A 16,645-nucleotide genomic window follows, 5' to 3' on the forward strand; every position below is an offset into this window, starting at 1 on the left:
CATATGTAAAGATATGTTGAATCTCATCACAATCTATTGTTAGAATATTTTTATCATTCCCAAAAGAAACTCTTATGCATCAGCAATAATGTCCCTTACCCCATGTCCCAAAGGTGGCAACCATTATGTTACTTGATGTCCAGATGAATTGGCCTATTCTGAAGATTTCATATAAAAGCAATCATAAACATGTGGCCTTTTGTGACTGGCTTCTTTTATTTATCATAATGGCTTCAAGGTTTACACAAATTGTTGCATATATCAGTACTTCATCACTTTTTCACCAAAAATTTTCTATTATAATGATATGTACATACTTTTTAAAAGTTCCTTCACTCATTGATGGAAATTTGGTCTTTTTCCACATTATGGCAACTGTGAATAATACTGCTATAAACATTTGTATATAAGTTTTGCATTAATGTATATTTTCATTTCTTAGGTGTGTATTTAGGAGTGGAATTCTGGGGTAATATGGTTTCACTGTGTCATCACCCAAATCTCATCTTAAATTGTAGCTCCCATAATTCCCACATGTTGTGGGAGGGACCTGGTGGGAGATAACTGAATCATGGGGGCAGTTTCCCCCATACTGTTCTTGGGGTAGTAAGTCTCTCAAGAGCTGATGGTTTTAGAAGGGGTTTCCACTTTCTCTTGGCTCTCATTCTCTCTTGCCCGCTGCCATGTATGATGTGTCTTGCTTCCCCTTTGCCCTCTGCCATGATTGTGAGGCCTCCCTAGTCACATGGAACTGTAAGTTTATTAAATCTCTTTCTTTTATAAATTACGGAGTCTCAGTCATGTCTTTATTAGCAGCTTGAAAACAGACTAATAAGGTAAATCGATACCGGTAGAGTGAGGTGCTGCTGTAAAGATACCCAAAAATATGCAAACTATTTTGAAACTGGGTAACAGGCAGAGGTTGGAACAGTTTGGAGGGCTCAGAAGAAGATAGGAAAATGTGGAAGAGTTTGGAACTTCCTAGAGACTAGTTGAATGGCTTTGACCAAAATGCTGAGAGTGATATGGACAGTAAAATCCAGGCTAAGGTGGTCTCAGATGGAGATAAAGAACTTGTTGGGAACTGGAGAAAAGGTGACTGTTGCTATATTTTAGCAAAGAGACTGGTAGCATTTTGCCCCTGCCCTAGAGGACTGTGGAACTTTGAACTTGAGGAAGATGATTTAGGGTATCAGCAAGGCATTCAAGAGGTGACTTGGGTACTGTTAAAAGCATTCAGTTTTAAAAGGAAAACAGCATAACAATTCAAAAAATTTGCAGCCTGATGATGTGATGGAAAAGAACAACTGCAGACACTCAGCACTAGCCCATGAAAGTAGCTGGGAGTGAGGCTGTATCCTGCAAAGCCACAGGGGTGGAGCCACCCAAGACATGGGAACCTACCTCTGGTATCAGTGTGACCTGGATGTGAGACGTGGAGTTAAAGGAGATCATTTTGAAGCTTTAAGATTTGACTGCCCAGCTGCATTTTGGACTTGCATGGGGCTTTAGCCCCTTGGTTTTGGCCAATTTCTCCCACTTGGAACAGCTGTATTTACCCAATGCCTGTATCCTAATTGTATCTAGTAAGTAAGGAATTTGCTTTTGATTTTACATGCTCACAGGTGGATGGGACTTGCCTTGTCTCAGATTAGACTTTGGACTGTGGACTTTTGAGTTAATGCTAAAATGAATTAAGACTTTGGGAGATAGTTGAGAAGACATAGTTGGTTTTGAAAAATGAGGACATGAGATTTGGGAGGGGCCAGAAGTGAAATGGTTTGGCTGAGTCCCCACCTAAATCACATCTTGAATTGTAGCTCCCATAATTTCCACGTGTTGTAGGAGGGACCCAGTGTGAGATAATTGAATCATGGGGCAGTTTCCTCCATACTGTTGTCATGATAGTGAATAAGTCTCATGAGATCTGATGGTTTCATAAGGGGTTTCCCCTTTCACTTGGCTCTCATTCTCTCTTGTCTGCCACCATGTAAGACGTGTCTTGCTTCCCCTTCACCCGCCGCCATGATTTTGAGGCTTCCCTGACCATGTGGAACTGTGAGTCCATTGAACTTCTTTCTTTTATAAATTATCCAGTCTCAGGTATGTCCTTATTAGCAATGTGAGAACAAACTAATACACTGGGCAAATGTAACATTATGGTTAATATTTGAGGAACTGCCAAACTGTTTTACAAAGTGGCTTCATCTTACAATCCCAAGAGAAATGTATGAGTTCCAACTTCTCTACATCCATATCAACACCTAATACTTTCTTTTATATTTTAATCATGATAGTGGGGATGGAGTAGTATGCCATTGTGGTTTTTATTTGGAATTGCTTAATGACAATAACATTGGACATTTTCATGTGCTTATTGGCTATATCTTCTCTGAAAATGTATCTATTCAGCTAATATACTCATTTTTAAATTCGGTTAATTGTCTTCTTGTTATTGAGGTTTACAAGTTCTTCACATTCTGGACATGAGATTCTTACTAGATATATGATTTGCAAGTACTGTGTTCCATTTCAAGGGCTGCATTTTTACCTTATTGATTCTATTCTTTGAAGTTCAAAATATTTTAATTTTTATAAGGTCCAAGTTATTCAATTTTTTCTTTGTGTCTTGTACTGTCAGTGTTATGTGTAAAAATGCATGGCTTAACCTGTGATTATGAAGATTCTTAAGTTTTCTTCTAAAAGTTTTATAGTTTTAATTATTACATTTATATCCTCAATTCACATTTGGTAAATATTTGTGTATGGTGTAAATAAATAAGTGTGTATGGTCTACCTTCATTATCTAGCATCTTAGTTCTCCAAGCATAATTTGTTGAAAAGAGTTTTCCTTCCACCACTGAATTGTCTTGGCAACTTTGTCTAAAACCAATAGACTATCACGTTAAAACATTATTTCTGGACTCAGTCTGTTCCATTGATCTATCTCTCTATATATATATCTATGCCAATATCACACTGTTATGTTACTATAGGTTTGTAGTAGTTTTGAAATAGAGAAGTGTGAGACCTTCAACTTTATCATTTGTTTTCAAAAAAGTTTTGACTGTTTTGCATCCCCTAAATTTCTATATGAATTTTAAGATCAGTTTATTAATTTCTGCAAATAGAGGCAATTGGTATTTTGTTAGGGATTGTGTTGAATCTATAGATCAATATAAATAGTATTGTTATCTTATCAATATTAATTATGTAGATCTATGAACATTGAATTACTTTCTATTTATTTACTAATTTATTTCAACAATGTTTTATAGTTTCCAATGTACAAGTCTTGCACTTCATTTGTAAAATTTATTCCTAAGCAAGTTATATTTTTGATGTTATTGGCAAATTGAATTGAATTTCTTAATTTCATTTTATAAATTAACTTTTATTCTTAACTGTTCAATACTTGTGCTATAAATTCTCCTTTAAATACTTGACAGACTTCATTATGAATCCATGTGGGTCAGGGATTTTCTTTGTGAGAATATTTTAAATTACCAATTTAATACATTATTTTAGTTATCCTTCAAGTTATCCTTCTTTTGAGTCAACTATGATAGTTTGTATCTGAACTTGTTCATTATATCTAAGTTATGAGTTTCTATAATACAGCATGTGTTAGGTCATTTACGCATTGCTATAAAGAAACACATGATACTGGGTCATTTGTAAAGAAAAGATGTTTAATTGGCCATGGCTCTGCAGGCTGTATGAGCATGGTGGGTGCTGGCATCTTCTCAGCTTCAGGGGAAGCCTCAAGGAGCTTTTACTCATAGTAGAAAGTAAAATGGAGGCAGACGCATCACATGGAGAGAGAAGGAGCAGGAGAGAGAATAAGGGAGGGTGTCATACACATTTAAACAACCAGTTCTTGTGAGAATTCACTCACTATCATGAGGACAGTACCAAGTTACAAGGGATCCACCCCCAAGAAACAGAAACCTTGCACCAGGCCACATCTCCAACACTAGGAATTATATCTCAACATGAGATTTGGAGGGGATGTCCAAATTATATCATTCTGCCCCTGGCCCCCAAATCTCACACTCCAAAATACAATTATCCCATCTCAATAATTCCCAAAAGTATTAACTTGCTCCAGCATTAACTCAAAAGTCCCAAGTCCAAGGTCTTATCTGAGTTTGAATCCATATTCCTCCCACCTATGAGCCTATAAAATCAAAACATACTATTTACTTCCAAGATACAATGGGGGAAAAGGCATGGGAAAAACGCATTGGAAAAACATTCCCATTCCAAAAGGGAGAAATTGACCAAAAGAAAGGGGCTACAGGCCTCAAGCAAATCTGAAGTCTAGCAAGGTTGTTAGAAATAGCCAGGCCATATCTTGATCACTTTGTTGCTTAGAAATTTCTTCTACAGATACTGTAAGTCATCACTTATAAATTCAAACACCATTTATCTCCAACACCATTTATTAAAGAGACTGTCCTTTCTCCACTGAGTGTTTTTAGCACCTTTGTCAAAAATCAAGCAAAGTGGGAACAGCGCCTTATAAAACCATCAGATCCTATGAGAACTCACTCAGTATCATGAGAACTGCATGGGGGTGACTACCTTCATGATTCAGCTACCTCCACCTGGTTTCTCCCTGAGCATGTGGGTTTGGGGGGATTATGGGCAATACAATTCAAGATAAGATTTGGATGGGGATACAAAAAGCCTTACCATATCAACATATTTGTTTTATGCCATTGCCTTGTGTTTTATTATAATCACTTTTCAATGTATTTTGAAATCAGAGAGTGTGATGCCTCTAGCTTTGTTCTTTTTGCTCAAAATTGTTTTGGCCATTTGGGTTCTTTTGTGGTTCCATATGAATTTAAGAATTGTTTTTCTATTTCTGTGAAAATGTCATGGAATTTTGATAGGGAATGCATTGAATCTATAGATCGCTTTGACTAGTATGAGCATTTTAACAATATTAATTTTTTCAACCCATGAGCATAGAAAGCACAGCTTTCTATTTATTACTATTTTTCTCAGTTTCTTTTATCAATATTTTCTACTTTACAGTTTGCAGGTCTTTCACTTCCTTGGTTAGATTTTTTGTTGTTATTGGTAAATGGAATTGTTTGCTTATTTTCCTCTTTGAATATTTTATTAGTAGAGAAACACTACTTATTTTTGTATGTTGGTTTTGTATCCTGCAATTTTACTGAATTCATTTATCTTGTCTGCCTTTAGTGTCAGGGTAATGCTGGCCTCATAAAATTAGTCTGGGAGTATACCCTCCTATTCAATTTTTGGAAGAATGTAAGAATAATTGATTGTAAAATGTAAAAGAATGTAAAAATAATTCTTTTAAAATGTTTGGTAAAATTCAGCAGTGAAGCCTTCCTTTCCTGGGTTTCTCTTGGATCTCCTTTTCCTCTTGATCAGTCTACATAAAGACTAGATTTATACTAAATCTCAGCTAAAGATTTTATTTCTTTTATTATAAGAATAAATTATTTGAATTATGGTTAATTTATGTCTAGAAAAGACGCCCACTACATATTTCATGAGATTTAGCTACCATATTTTTAGTTGTTAAATAAAATATAAACCACAACAGAAAACAAAACATATGCAGGTTAAAGAAATGTTAGAAGTTTAGTAACATAAAATATTTTCAGCATTAAAAATAAATATAAAATTTAATGAAAATGAGGACTTATGGAGTTTTTGAGATACAACCTCACAAAAGTGGGTTCAGAATGAAATAAAATGAAAGAAATAGAAGAGAAATAATACTGTAAGACAAAGGACTACACAAAGAAAACAGTAAAGGTGACATAGATATAAAAGAGAAAAACATATTTTACAGAAATGGGTTTTAATATTAACATAAAGCTAGATAATAAAAATTTGATCTGGGATATTGTTACAGGTTGTAACTAAACAGGCAGTTCTTTTAGTTTTCATGAGCTTTAGGTTATTAATCATAAAAATGTCCCTAGTTCAGGCCATAAAAATGTAATCTAATGAAAAATTCTTCCATTTGACTTCAGTAAACTATATCTACCTACACATGTATATGAAGAGATGACTAAATGTAAAATATATTACATACAGTAATTTTAATATATGTACTCATATATAGTAATATTAATATAGTCAGTAAATAATAATATAGTAATCATATTTTTGTAGCATTTTAACTTAGAGACACATAAGGTGTTTTATTCACTACTTAGAAGTATAATATTGTTTTCCTGTTACTGTTTGATTGTTTATAAAAACTGAATGAGCAAGAGGTTTAGTGAATAATGGTAAGTTTAGGAAGCTTTCTTAATGAGGCTTTAAGAACTAGTGGCCAAAAAAGAGACCAGAAGGTACAAACAGCTGTGTGGAATTGCACCAGAGAAATGGAAGCCCCAGTAGCAGATTGAAAGTCAGCAGCCTGGTGATGAGGGGCTACTAGAGGGAATAGTTTAAATAACAGCAGAGGGAGGGAAACGCATACATGAATAAAGAAAAAGGAGAGAGACAGACACCTAGTTGGGCCTTTTTATTAAATTGGATGAACAAAGAAATCTACAAAGGTCAGATATTTAATGAGTTGACTTCTTTGGTAGTGAAACAGATCTGAGCTGTCGGAACTAAATGCTTTAAAAACTTGAGAGGGATTTTGACACAGGTAGGTGTAAACACAGAGACTCCTAATTTTTAAGTGTTGAAAGTACACCCTATTGAAATGCAAGTTGGAATGCCTGACACTTGTGAAAGATTGAAAATTCATATTTTAATCATCAATCACCTGAGTTAAGGTGCCATCAGAATTAAATGTTTGTTTCTAATTTTAATTTTAGAAAATGTTTGAAAAAAAAGTATAATTACAAATATTAACAAATGAACATTTACTGTGAGAGAATAAAACGAACTCAAATATATGTAGGATAAAGTTAATTTTAGCCCTTTATCACCCCTCAGTTTCACTCCCCTCTACTAAGGCAACAATTTTAAAATATGTATTTTGGAATGTCCTTCTGGACCCACTTGTATAGTTTAAAAGATACATGTATGTATGTGTGTGTGTGTGTGTGTGTATAAATTTAGACTTTTTCATAAATGTGTTATTAATATAATTTGCAATTGCTCTATTTACTGTCTTTAATGTTTCTATAACAATACATATAAATCTAGCTCATTCTTTTAAATCACTGTTTAGAATTCTACAGAATAGATATATCAAAATATGTGTAGCCAATCTTCTATTCAAGGACATTTAGGTTGTTCCCATATTTTTTACCATTATAAATATGTTTTCAGCGATTTATAAAACAAATTAATTTTTTTTTTTTTTTTGAGACGGAGTCTCGCTCTGTCGCCCGGGCTGGAGTGCAGTGGCCGGTTCTCAGCTCACTGCAAGCTCCGCCTCCCGGGTTTATGCCATTCTCCTGCCTCAGCCTCCGAGTAGCTGGGACTACAGGCGCCCGCCACCTCACCCGGCTAGTTTTTTGTATTTTTTAGTAGAGACGGGGTTTCACCGTGTTAGCCAGGATGGTCTCGATCTCCTGACCTCGTGATCCGCCCGTCTCGGCCTTCCAAAATGCTGGGATTACAGGCTTGAGCCACCATGCCCAGCCTAATTTTTAATTACTATCCTCAATCTAATGGCAAAGTGATGTTGAATGTTTGTCCTTTATTCCCTTTCAAAATTATTTTATCCCCTTTAAAATTCCTTTGATTTATTTTTCAATGCTTGATCACAGATTAAATAGAACTAATTATGAGAGAAGATCATTGAGGGAAAATGCTGGAAATATGTAAATTATTTCAATAGACATATATTCTTTAAAATTCCAGTTAGGTTTTAAATGTCATGATCTTGATAAACCAGTTTGTACTAACAGTGACATAATACACAGAGAACAAGTTTAGAATTGGTTGAAGTGTGTTGAAACTCGATTCTAAGCAAGAATATTCTGTGTGATATTTGTGTTGTGCCTCAGGGGTCCTCATCTGTGGAGAATAATAATAGCAATATCTTCCTTCATTTGTTTTTCTGAGTAACAAAAAGGGATGCTTCTGACACAAAGAATGTATCAAATTATATGCCTACCCCCATAATGAAAATATAACAAGTCTATTAATATATCCACTAAGTCCTTTGTGAAGGGACCAAAAACTAAAATTGGGAAATGAAAATCTATCCAGAGAGGCTTTTTTCCCTATATCTGGATTAGTACCTGACTCAGTCAAATAATCATGTTGACCATCTGCTGTCTCACCTATGAAAATCAACACTATATTGTTACTAAATGTGTATCTCAGATATTGGTTCCAAAAGTGTGGTCCCTGCACTGGTGGCATTACCTGAGGTATTATAAATGAAATTGAGGCCTCATCCTATACCTACTGAACCAGAAATTCTGATGTTTAAACCTAACAATATGGGTCTCAATGTGATCACTGAGTAATTCTGAGTCATGCTCCAGGCAGAGAAACACTAGTGTATATCTTAAACTCTAAGTACTAAAATGTGAGATGTTATTCATTTCACTACTTATAAACTTACAAATGAAATACATCCAAATAGTATATTTTTACCACATCAACTGAAATTGTCAAGTGAAATTTTAAGCATAATAATGATAAAGAACTCAAACTAGTGGCCTGCATTTTAGCTCGCCAAATTTTTCCCACATTAGTCTATTACCTGTGCTGCCTTTCAACCAGGTTTCAGAAAAGACGGTCTTACTAAGTGTTTTCAGATGCTTATCATTTAGTTGAGAGGTTAAATTTGGAATTCTTTTTAGGAACTTCCACACAGTTTTATGTTCATATGGCGTCCTGTGAATGGGCCTCAAAAAAAAAAAAAAAAAAAATTGTAAATTCAGAGAGTATGGCATAAATGCAAAGAAACAAACAGATCCTTAATTTTTAAGTTTCCAAATTTGTATTTTCTTTGTAGTTAGGGTTTTTTTTAAAAAGAACTGTGATGAACTGGTGATGCTATTATATTTTTGTTTACTAAATCAACTTTAGGATTTGTTACCTTCCACATAAGATGCACTTTCACAATACTTAAACTTTAGGAAATTACACAATGCCTTTACTCCATTTTTCAAAAAGAAAACTCAGACTCCTATGTAGAAGTTCGCATCTCTTATCAGTAGATAATAATAAAGACCTCTTTCAGATATTAAAAGATTAATGTTGTTTCCACTGTTTATTGTTAATTCCATTTGATTTGTTATAGATCAAATGGAAATATACTTTAACACTACAGGGGATAAATTGTAAGTGAAAAGATACATATGTACTTTTAAATGAAATATGATTATCATATAATACATGGTATTTATTATATATTTTTAATCATTAAAACTCTTTAATAAATGTAACACTAACTCAGGATATAAAATTCCTATCAATCTAATGTCTCAAAGGACTAACCTAGCTGTCATAAATACCATTTCAAAATACTCAGCAGTTAGTTGGGCGCAGTGGCTCACGCCTGTAATCCCAGCACTTTGGGAGGCCAAGGCAGGTGGATCAAGAGGTCAGGAGATCAAGACCATCCTGGCCAACATGGTGAAGCCCTGTCTCTAATAAAAATACCAAAATACAAAATACTCAGCAGTTTTCAAGCAAATTTTTAAAAATTCATGTGAAAAATCAATTTAACATCATAAAGGGAATTTCAGATACCCATACCACACATATGGGTTTGACAGTGATAGTCCCAGTTTAGATATGACATAGTGTTGGCCCATCTGGTATCCATGTGTATGCATACAGGTTTATATCTGTGTCTGTTTATTGAATGATATAAATTGTGTTTTTTGTTTTGGGTTGTAGCAAACAAAGTTTAAAGGTACTAGCTTAGTATACAGTCTTGAGAAATAGTTTTGAGAAAACTGGCTCCCTACATAACGTCATTTACAAATTTGTTCTTCAGATGCAATAACAAATAATTCATATTAGAAATGGCATGATATCATAACCAAAACCTAAAATATGTGCCATTGACTTAGCAGCCAAACAGGAGGTGGCAAGGAAATACTATCACAGGCTGTAAAGATAGAAGGTTTTCTTTTTTTGTTTATTTTAGTGGTAATACATTTATCAGTTGCCTACAATAATTTATAAAGCAGATCAAGTGCCTAGAAAACTTGCTACTTCATAGAAAGTAGCTGGAAAGAGCCAGAACGTTATTGTGTTTTGTTTGCTTAGTGCTGCTTGTTTGTAGCAATATATTATTAACTGATTCAAGTTGATAAGTTTTCAAGTATAAAAGAAAGGGAATAGAGAGGCTCTAGAAAAGTGGGACATGGTTATAAAAAGCCCAGTACTTCCTCATCCCATGTAGCAAGAAAGGACTTGAAAGTCTTCTCAGTAAATAAAGGCGCTTAACCCTATGGCAAAGGTCTGATGAAAAGTTTGGCCTCCCCATCCAAGCCTACTTTTTTAGAAGGCCTTAAAGTAGCCTCCATTAAGAGAGAGATGGGCACAAGGAATAAGCACAGAAATAATAAACGACTTAAAAACAGTGTCTACAACAAAACCTTAGCTTTGGTTGCTGCCTCATTGAAGATACTGAAAACAAATAGATAAAATTCTATTACGTTTTTGAAGCATCTATACCACTGAAGTACCTAATATTATGCTCTAAAAACAGTTTTGGCTTATTGAACTCTCAAGCCACAAGAAATTGTGCCACACTCCTCACCCTTCAAAGGGAACATAATCTCCAGTGTTGTTATATTTGTCCACCAGCTCAAAAGATAAGAGAAAACCTCCCAGATAGTGGAGCCAGGTGTTCCTCCCAAAAGTAGATCTAAGATCTAATTTTTAAAACTTCCAGTACTGCTAGGGTGGAGGTTTTTATAATACTAGCCCAGCAAAACAGCAATGTTGCTCTGAATCAATGGCTATAATGTTTCCATTTCTTCCTTTTTTCTTAGTGTGAGTTTTCATTGTAATAGCCTATTCCTGGCTCTGCTATTGTGTATCGTGTAAGAGGATAGCAACAAATAACCATATTTCTGGTGTTTATGTTAGCAGACCAGAAATATACATACTCATTCTTGATGGGGAGGAGGGTATGTGCTCTAAAATTCTGGACTTTGAAATGCGTAACTAGTGAAACTTTCTATTTTTTCTGTTGGTGAAAGAGTTAATATATGTGTTGAAAAAGGGTATGCATAGTAGTTGGTAACTAGAAAGAGGCAGACTACAGAAGAGATGCTAGCTGTTCAAAAATGGGTTCCTTCTATCTCTAGTTACACAGCAAGAATGCACTTCAAAATCATTCTGTTGTCACCATGTGACTGAATTCTAGCCAATGGGAAGTGAACTGACACAGAGATGAAGTGCAGCGTATCAAATGGCCAAATTTTGTAAATATTTCATTTAAATCTGAAAGAATGTGTATGTGCATTTGTTGGGTACAGAAATCATTTGTTTAAGAGTGTATATATATAAACACATATACAATAAAAATGTATAATAGTATATATGTACATCAGATATATTCATAATATATATATGCATGGATACATGTGTATTTGTGCCTATGTATACATCTAAACAAGTGCTAACAAATGTATAACACTATGTGTCTGATATTCTTTCTGTAGATAAAATATATTATATCAGTATACTTCCTTTACCAAGCATATTCCCATTCAACAAATAGAAAAACTCATGCATAGAATTGTTAAATAACTTGCTCAAGATCTCATATCTAGTCAGTGACAAAACTAAGTAGCAGGGTTCAGTTTGGCCTTGAATTGTATGTTCGAGAGTTTCAGCCCATGGTCAAAATTTTTTGTGATTTTCAGGTACAACCACAAGCCATTATAAAGACTTTAGCTGGCAGGCCTCCTGAGGGAAAGCTGCCCTCCCCACACCAGACTGGCTACAGGGCCAGTGCACTGCAATTTCTGAAGGGAGTTGCATTCAAGAACTCGGCTCCCTGGCCAGCCATGCTCTCATGCTCATCTGCATTCCTAGTCCAGGCCCTCCATTTGGAATTCTCCTTGTTGGAGGATCTTGAAGACACTTTTCTGCATTCGGACTCATTCAGCACTCAGGCATTTTCCACTTCTAACCTTTCCCCAGACCTCACCCCAACCCCCAGGTCTATAAAACTGCAAAAGTCTTTGCTCAGAGCTCCCTCAACAGTGAGATAGCCATTATGTTAGTAATAATCTACCTGACCCGTAATTGGTGCATACGCTCACAGGGCACAGTGGATTTAACATGAGGTCAGTGCTACCTCCAGTTTGAGATTCTTGCTTATTCCTTCACAGTCAGTGATTAAACACTTGACTATTACTTGCATTTGGGCTTGTTGTTTTATCAGCTATTCTGATACTTGCTGTTCCACATTCTCTCTCTCCAGCTCTTCTGAGTTCCTGAAAATGTTTTTAACCACGATCTACATTATAACTTATTACTGGTTATTATTCTAATTTTCTGTATCTTTCCTTGTATTGTATGTTTTCTACCAATTTGGTCTATATATTTCTGAGGTATTTGGGTCAATACTGCAATTATGGATTTATCTGTTGCTCCCCAGAATTCAGTCACTGTGTTAACATATTTTAAATTGATGTTATTTGATGAAAACAATCATTGCTTTTACCAGTACATAAAGTCTGTCTTTATTCCTTTTGAAATTTTTCCATCAATTTTATCTTGTCAGCTACTGGGTTTGCATATTCCAGCTTCTCTTGGCCTATACATTTGCCTACATATATTTGTTATTTCATTTTCAAGATGATGTATATTTTGTATTTTAAACGCTGAACTTCTATCAAACAAACTATGTTGGATATCTGTTACCAATATTAAGTTTTTTCCCCTTCTCTATTAAAAATACAAAAACTAGCTAGGTGTGGTGGCAGGCTCCTGTAAACCCAGCTACTCAGGAGGCTGAGGCAGGAGAATGGCTTGAATCCCGGAGACAGAAGTTGCTTTGAGTCGAGATTGCGTCACTGCACTCCAGCCTGGGCGACAGAATGAGACTCCATCTCAAAAAATAAATAAATAATTTTTTTTTAAATTAAGTTTTTCAATCTCTGAACATATCTTTTCATTTACTTAGACCATCTTTACCTTCAACAATGTTTTATTAGTGTACAAGTCTTGCACGTTCTTTCTTAAATTCGTTTCTAAGTATTTTGGGTCTTTGAGGGTATTCTAAATGGTTTTGTTTTCTACATTTCACTTTTGGATTTTTCATTGATGGTGTGTAGATTTGGTGTTTGTATATTGATCTTGTATCCTGAAACATTGCTGAATGTGTTTATTATTTAAATTGAGTCCACTAGATTCCTTTGGATTTTCTATATGCAAGATCATATCATTTGCAAACAGAGATAGTTTTAGTTTTCTTTTCCAATCTGATGACTTTTCTTTCTTTCTCATGAATGACTATCTTAACTAGAATGTTCACTATAATGTTATATAAAAGTGGCCAGAGTAGATATATTTGTCTTTTCCTGATATTCGAGAGAAATCATTCAGTCTTTCTTCAGGTTGGCTTTGAGTTTTCCACTGATGCTGTTTATTAGATTAAGGAAGTTCTCTTCTGTTCTTATTATGTTGAGTACTTTTTTCATCATGAATGGGTGTTGGCTTTTGTCAATTTTTTCATGTTAATAAAGAAAATCATGTTTTTTTTTAATTCTAATAATATGGTATATTACATTTATTGATTATTAGATGTTAGAGTGACCTTGCATTACTGGAATAAATGCAATTTGGTCCTGATGGAATGTTTTTTATATGTTGCTGGATTTAGTTTGCTACTCTTTTGTTGAGAATATTTGCATCAACATTTATAAGGGACATTGGTTTGTAGTTTTGTTTTCTTGTGATTCCTTTATTTGGTTTTGGTATCAGGCTAGCTTCACAGAACAAGTTGGGATGTGTTTCTCCCTTTTCTATTTTTTGAAAGATTTTATGAAGAACTGTTTTTAGTTCCTTAAGAGTTTGGCAGAAATTACCAGTGAAACCATCTAGGACTGGCATTTGCTTTGTGAGAAGTGTTCTTTACTTAGCAATTTAGTCTTTGTTATAGGTGACTTTGGAGTTCATTTTTATTCTTGAATCAATTTTGGCGATTTGTTTATTTCTGGAAATGTTTCCTTTAATTCTAAGTTACATCATTGTTAGCATACAGTTTATTACAGGATTCCTGTATCATCTTTTTTATTTCTGCAGTATCAGTAGAGATGTCTTCTCTTTCATTAGTAATTTTAGTCATTTGAGTCTTCTCTTTGTTTTTTTCTTAGTTAGCCTAGGTAAAATTTTCTATTTTGTTGATCTTTCTAAAGAACTAATTGTTTTTTCGTATTCATTTTTTATTCTCTATTTCATTTATTTATTTTAGCACTTCAAATACATTATGAAAATTCATTCCATTTTTGTGAGCATTCATTTCACAGCGTAAGTTATTTTCTCTCACTGCTTTCAGTATTCTGTTTCTTCTCATTTGAACACTGACTGTGATGTTTTTAGGTGTGGAGCTTTTTGTGTTTCTCCTACTCAGAGTTCATTGACTTCTTCTGTGAGTAGATTAACATTTTCCCTCAGGTTGGGAGGTTTTGAGCCGTTCTTTCTTTAAATATTCTCTGCTCTTTTTCTCTCCTATTCTTCTGGGATTCCCATTATCTTTGTGCTGGTACAGTGGATGGTAGCCCACAGGTCTCTGAGGCTGTATTCACATTTTGTATTATTTTTCTTTCTATTCCTCTGACTAGATAATCAGTGAAGATGTATCTTCGAGCTTACTGAACCTTCCTTTTGGCAGCTCAAATCTGTTGTTGAACTCCACTAGTAGATTTTTATTTGTTTGTTTAAGTTTTAGTTACTTACTTTTCAATTCCAGAATCTCTGTTTGTCGCTTTTTAATTTTGTGGCACTTTCTCTCATTCTGTATGTGTTGAGACTCCATTGCCATTGATGTAGTTTGGATATTTGTCCCTGCCCCAATCTCATGTTGAAATGACATCCCCATGAGGTGTTTGGATCCTGGGAGTGGATTCCTCACAAATGGCTTGGGCCATGCTCTCAGTGATAAGTGAGCTTTCCTTCTGAGTTCACATGAGATCTGGTCATTTAAGAGTGTGTGGCACCTCCCCCTACTACATTTTCGTTTGCTCCTGCTTTCACCCTGTGACATGCCTATTGACCTTTCATCTTCCACGATGATTGTAACCTTTCTGAGGCTTCCTTAGCAGCTGAGCAGATGCCAGCACCAGGCTTCCTGTAAAGCCTGCAGAACTGTGAGCCAATTAAACCCCTTTTCTTTATAAATTATCCAGTCTCAGGTATTTATTTATGGCAACGCAAGAATGGCCTAATACAGTCATAGTTTCCTCTGATTCTGTAAAGTCTATATTCCCTGCCGTGTATCCCCACAGAAATATCTACTAATTTATCTCACTTGTCATCTAATAATTGTTCAACTATTTATGTAAATGCTTCAAATATTTCTATAAAATCTTTTGCTGATAGGCAAAAGTTGTATGTTGTCATGATTTTCCTGAACTCTTTGGACTTGGTTTCCTTTATTTACTTGATTCTAATCATAATAGTTGATTTAAAATCTTTGTCTGCTAAGTTTAGCATTTGAATGCCTTCAGGATATCATTTGCTGTTAACTGCATTTTTCATTCCTGTATATGGGATACCTTTGCTGTTTCTTTGCATGTCTCATAATTTTTTTGAAAACTAAACATTTTGAATAATATAATATGGGAACTCTGGAAATAAGCTCTTCCCTCCTTCCCAGGGTCAAATAACAACAATGCCCTGTGAATGGGGTTTTTCCATGGAGTTGGTAGACAAGTCACATTGTGGTATCTTCTGGGAGCAGAGCTTTGTGAGGAGTTCCTCACCAGCTGTCTCCTCCAGTGGCTGTAAGCCTGCTGGTTTTCATAGCTGCTGTGATTCAAGGCTATCACATAATTGGAAAAAGGAAGATTAAAACAAGTCAATATAAAAATGCTACAAACTATGCTTCTCTTACCTAGGCTCTACTATTTTTGTTGAATAAATGTATATTGTTGCAAACATTTGACTAATTTCCAGGTTTTTGAAAAGCTTATTTTGACAGTTTTTTCTAGCATTTCATTGCTTTCATAAAGGAACAGTTTCACAGAGGTTTTCACTCCACCATTCTCAAAGTCCTACACTCAATATTGACTCTTGAATCTCTCTAATCTACAGCAATACCTACAATTTCCTCCCACAGATGAAGGCCGACCTGTATCTCAAGCACCTAATGACAAGGGTTAGGGGAGTGCACATGAAACCTGGGGGAGGGACAATAAAAATATTTGATAAACACTGTTGACTAACAGAAAAGATTAAAGTCACTCAAAAGTTACAGCTCTTTATCATTTTGATGAATGAATGTCCTTGTAATTTACATATTCTAACTCAAAAATAAAAAAATATGATTTTATATAACTACTATAATCTTTTCTGGAAATATCATTCCTGATCAATTTCTATTTTCACCTTCCTTCTGACCTTCTACATGAGTATCCAAGAATGTATTTAGAATACTTGATTTGGGCCGTGGAGAAACAGAAGTGCTAGAAACACCCATTTCACCTCCTGTTACCACCTTTCTTCCTTGTTTGTATTAACCTATTTTGCACTGGTC

The 16,645-nt window shown here is 34.8% G+C and overlaps 1 protein-coding gene across 1 annotated transcript in view; it reads right to left on the reverse strand.

Moving 5' to 3' along the window:
* CNBD1 (cyclic nucleotide binding domain containing 1) overlaps positions 1-16,645 on the reverse strand; it is a 379,193-nt gene that overhangs the window by 17,588 nt on the left and 344,960 nt on the right. Inside the window, exon 5 of the mRNA XM_017875201.1 lies at positions 8,675-8,820. Coding sequence (XP_017730690.1) covers positions 8,675-8,820 — 146 coding nt within the window. The remainder of the gene's footprint in view (positions 1-8,674; positions 8,821-16,645) is intronic.

Source organism: Rhinopithecus bieti, unplaced genomic scaffold (assembly GCF_001698545.2).
Source record: "Rhinopithecus bieti isolate Rb0 unplaced genomic scaffold, ASM169854v2 scaffold_9656, whole genome shotgun sequence".
Classification (NCBI taxonomy): Eukaryota; Metazoa; Chordata; class Mammalia; order Primates; family Cercopithecidae; genus Rhinopithecus; species Rhinopithecus bieti.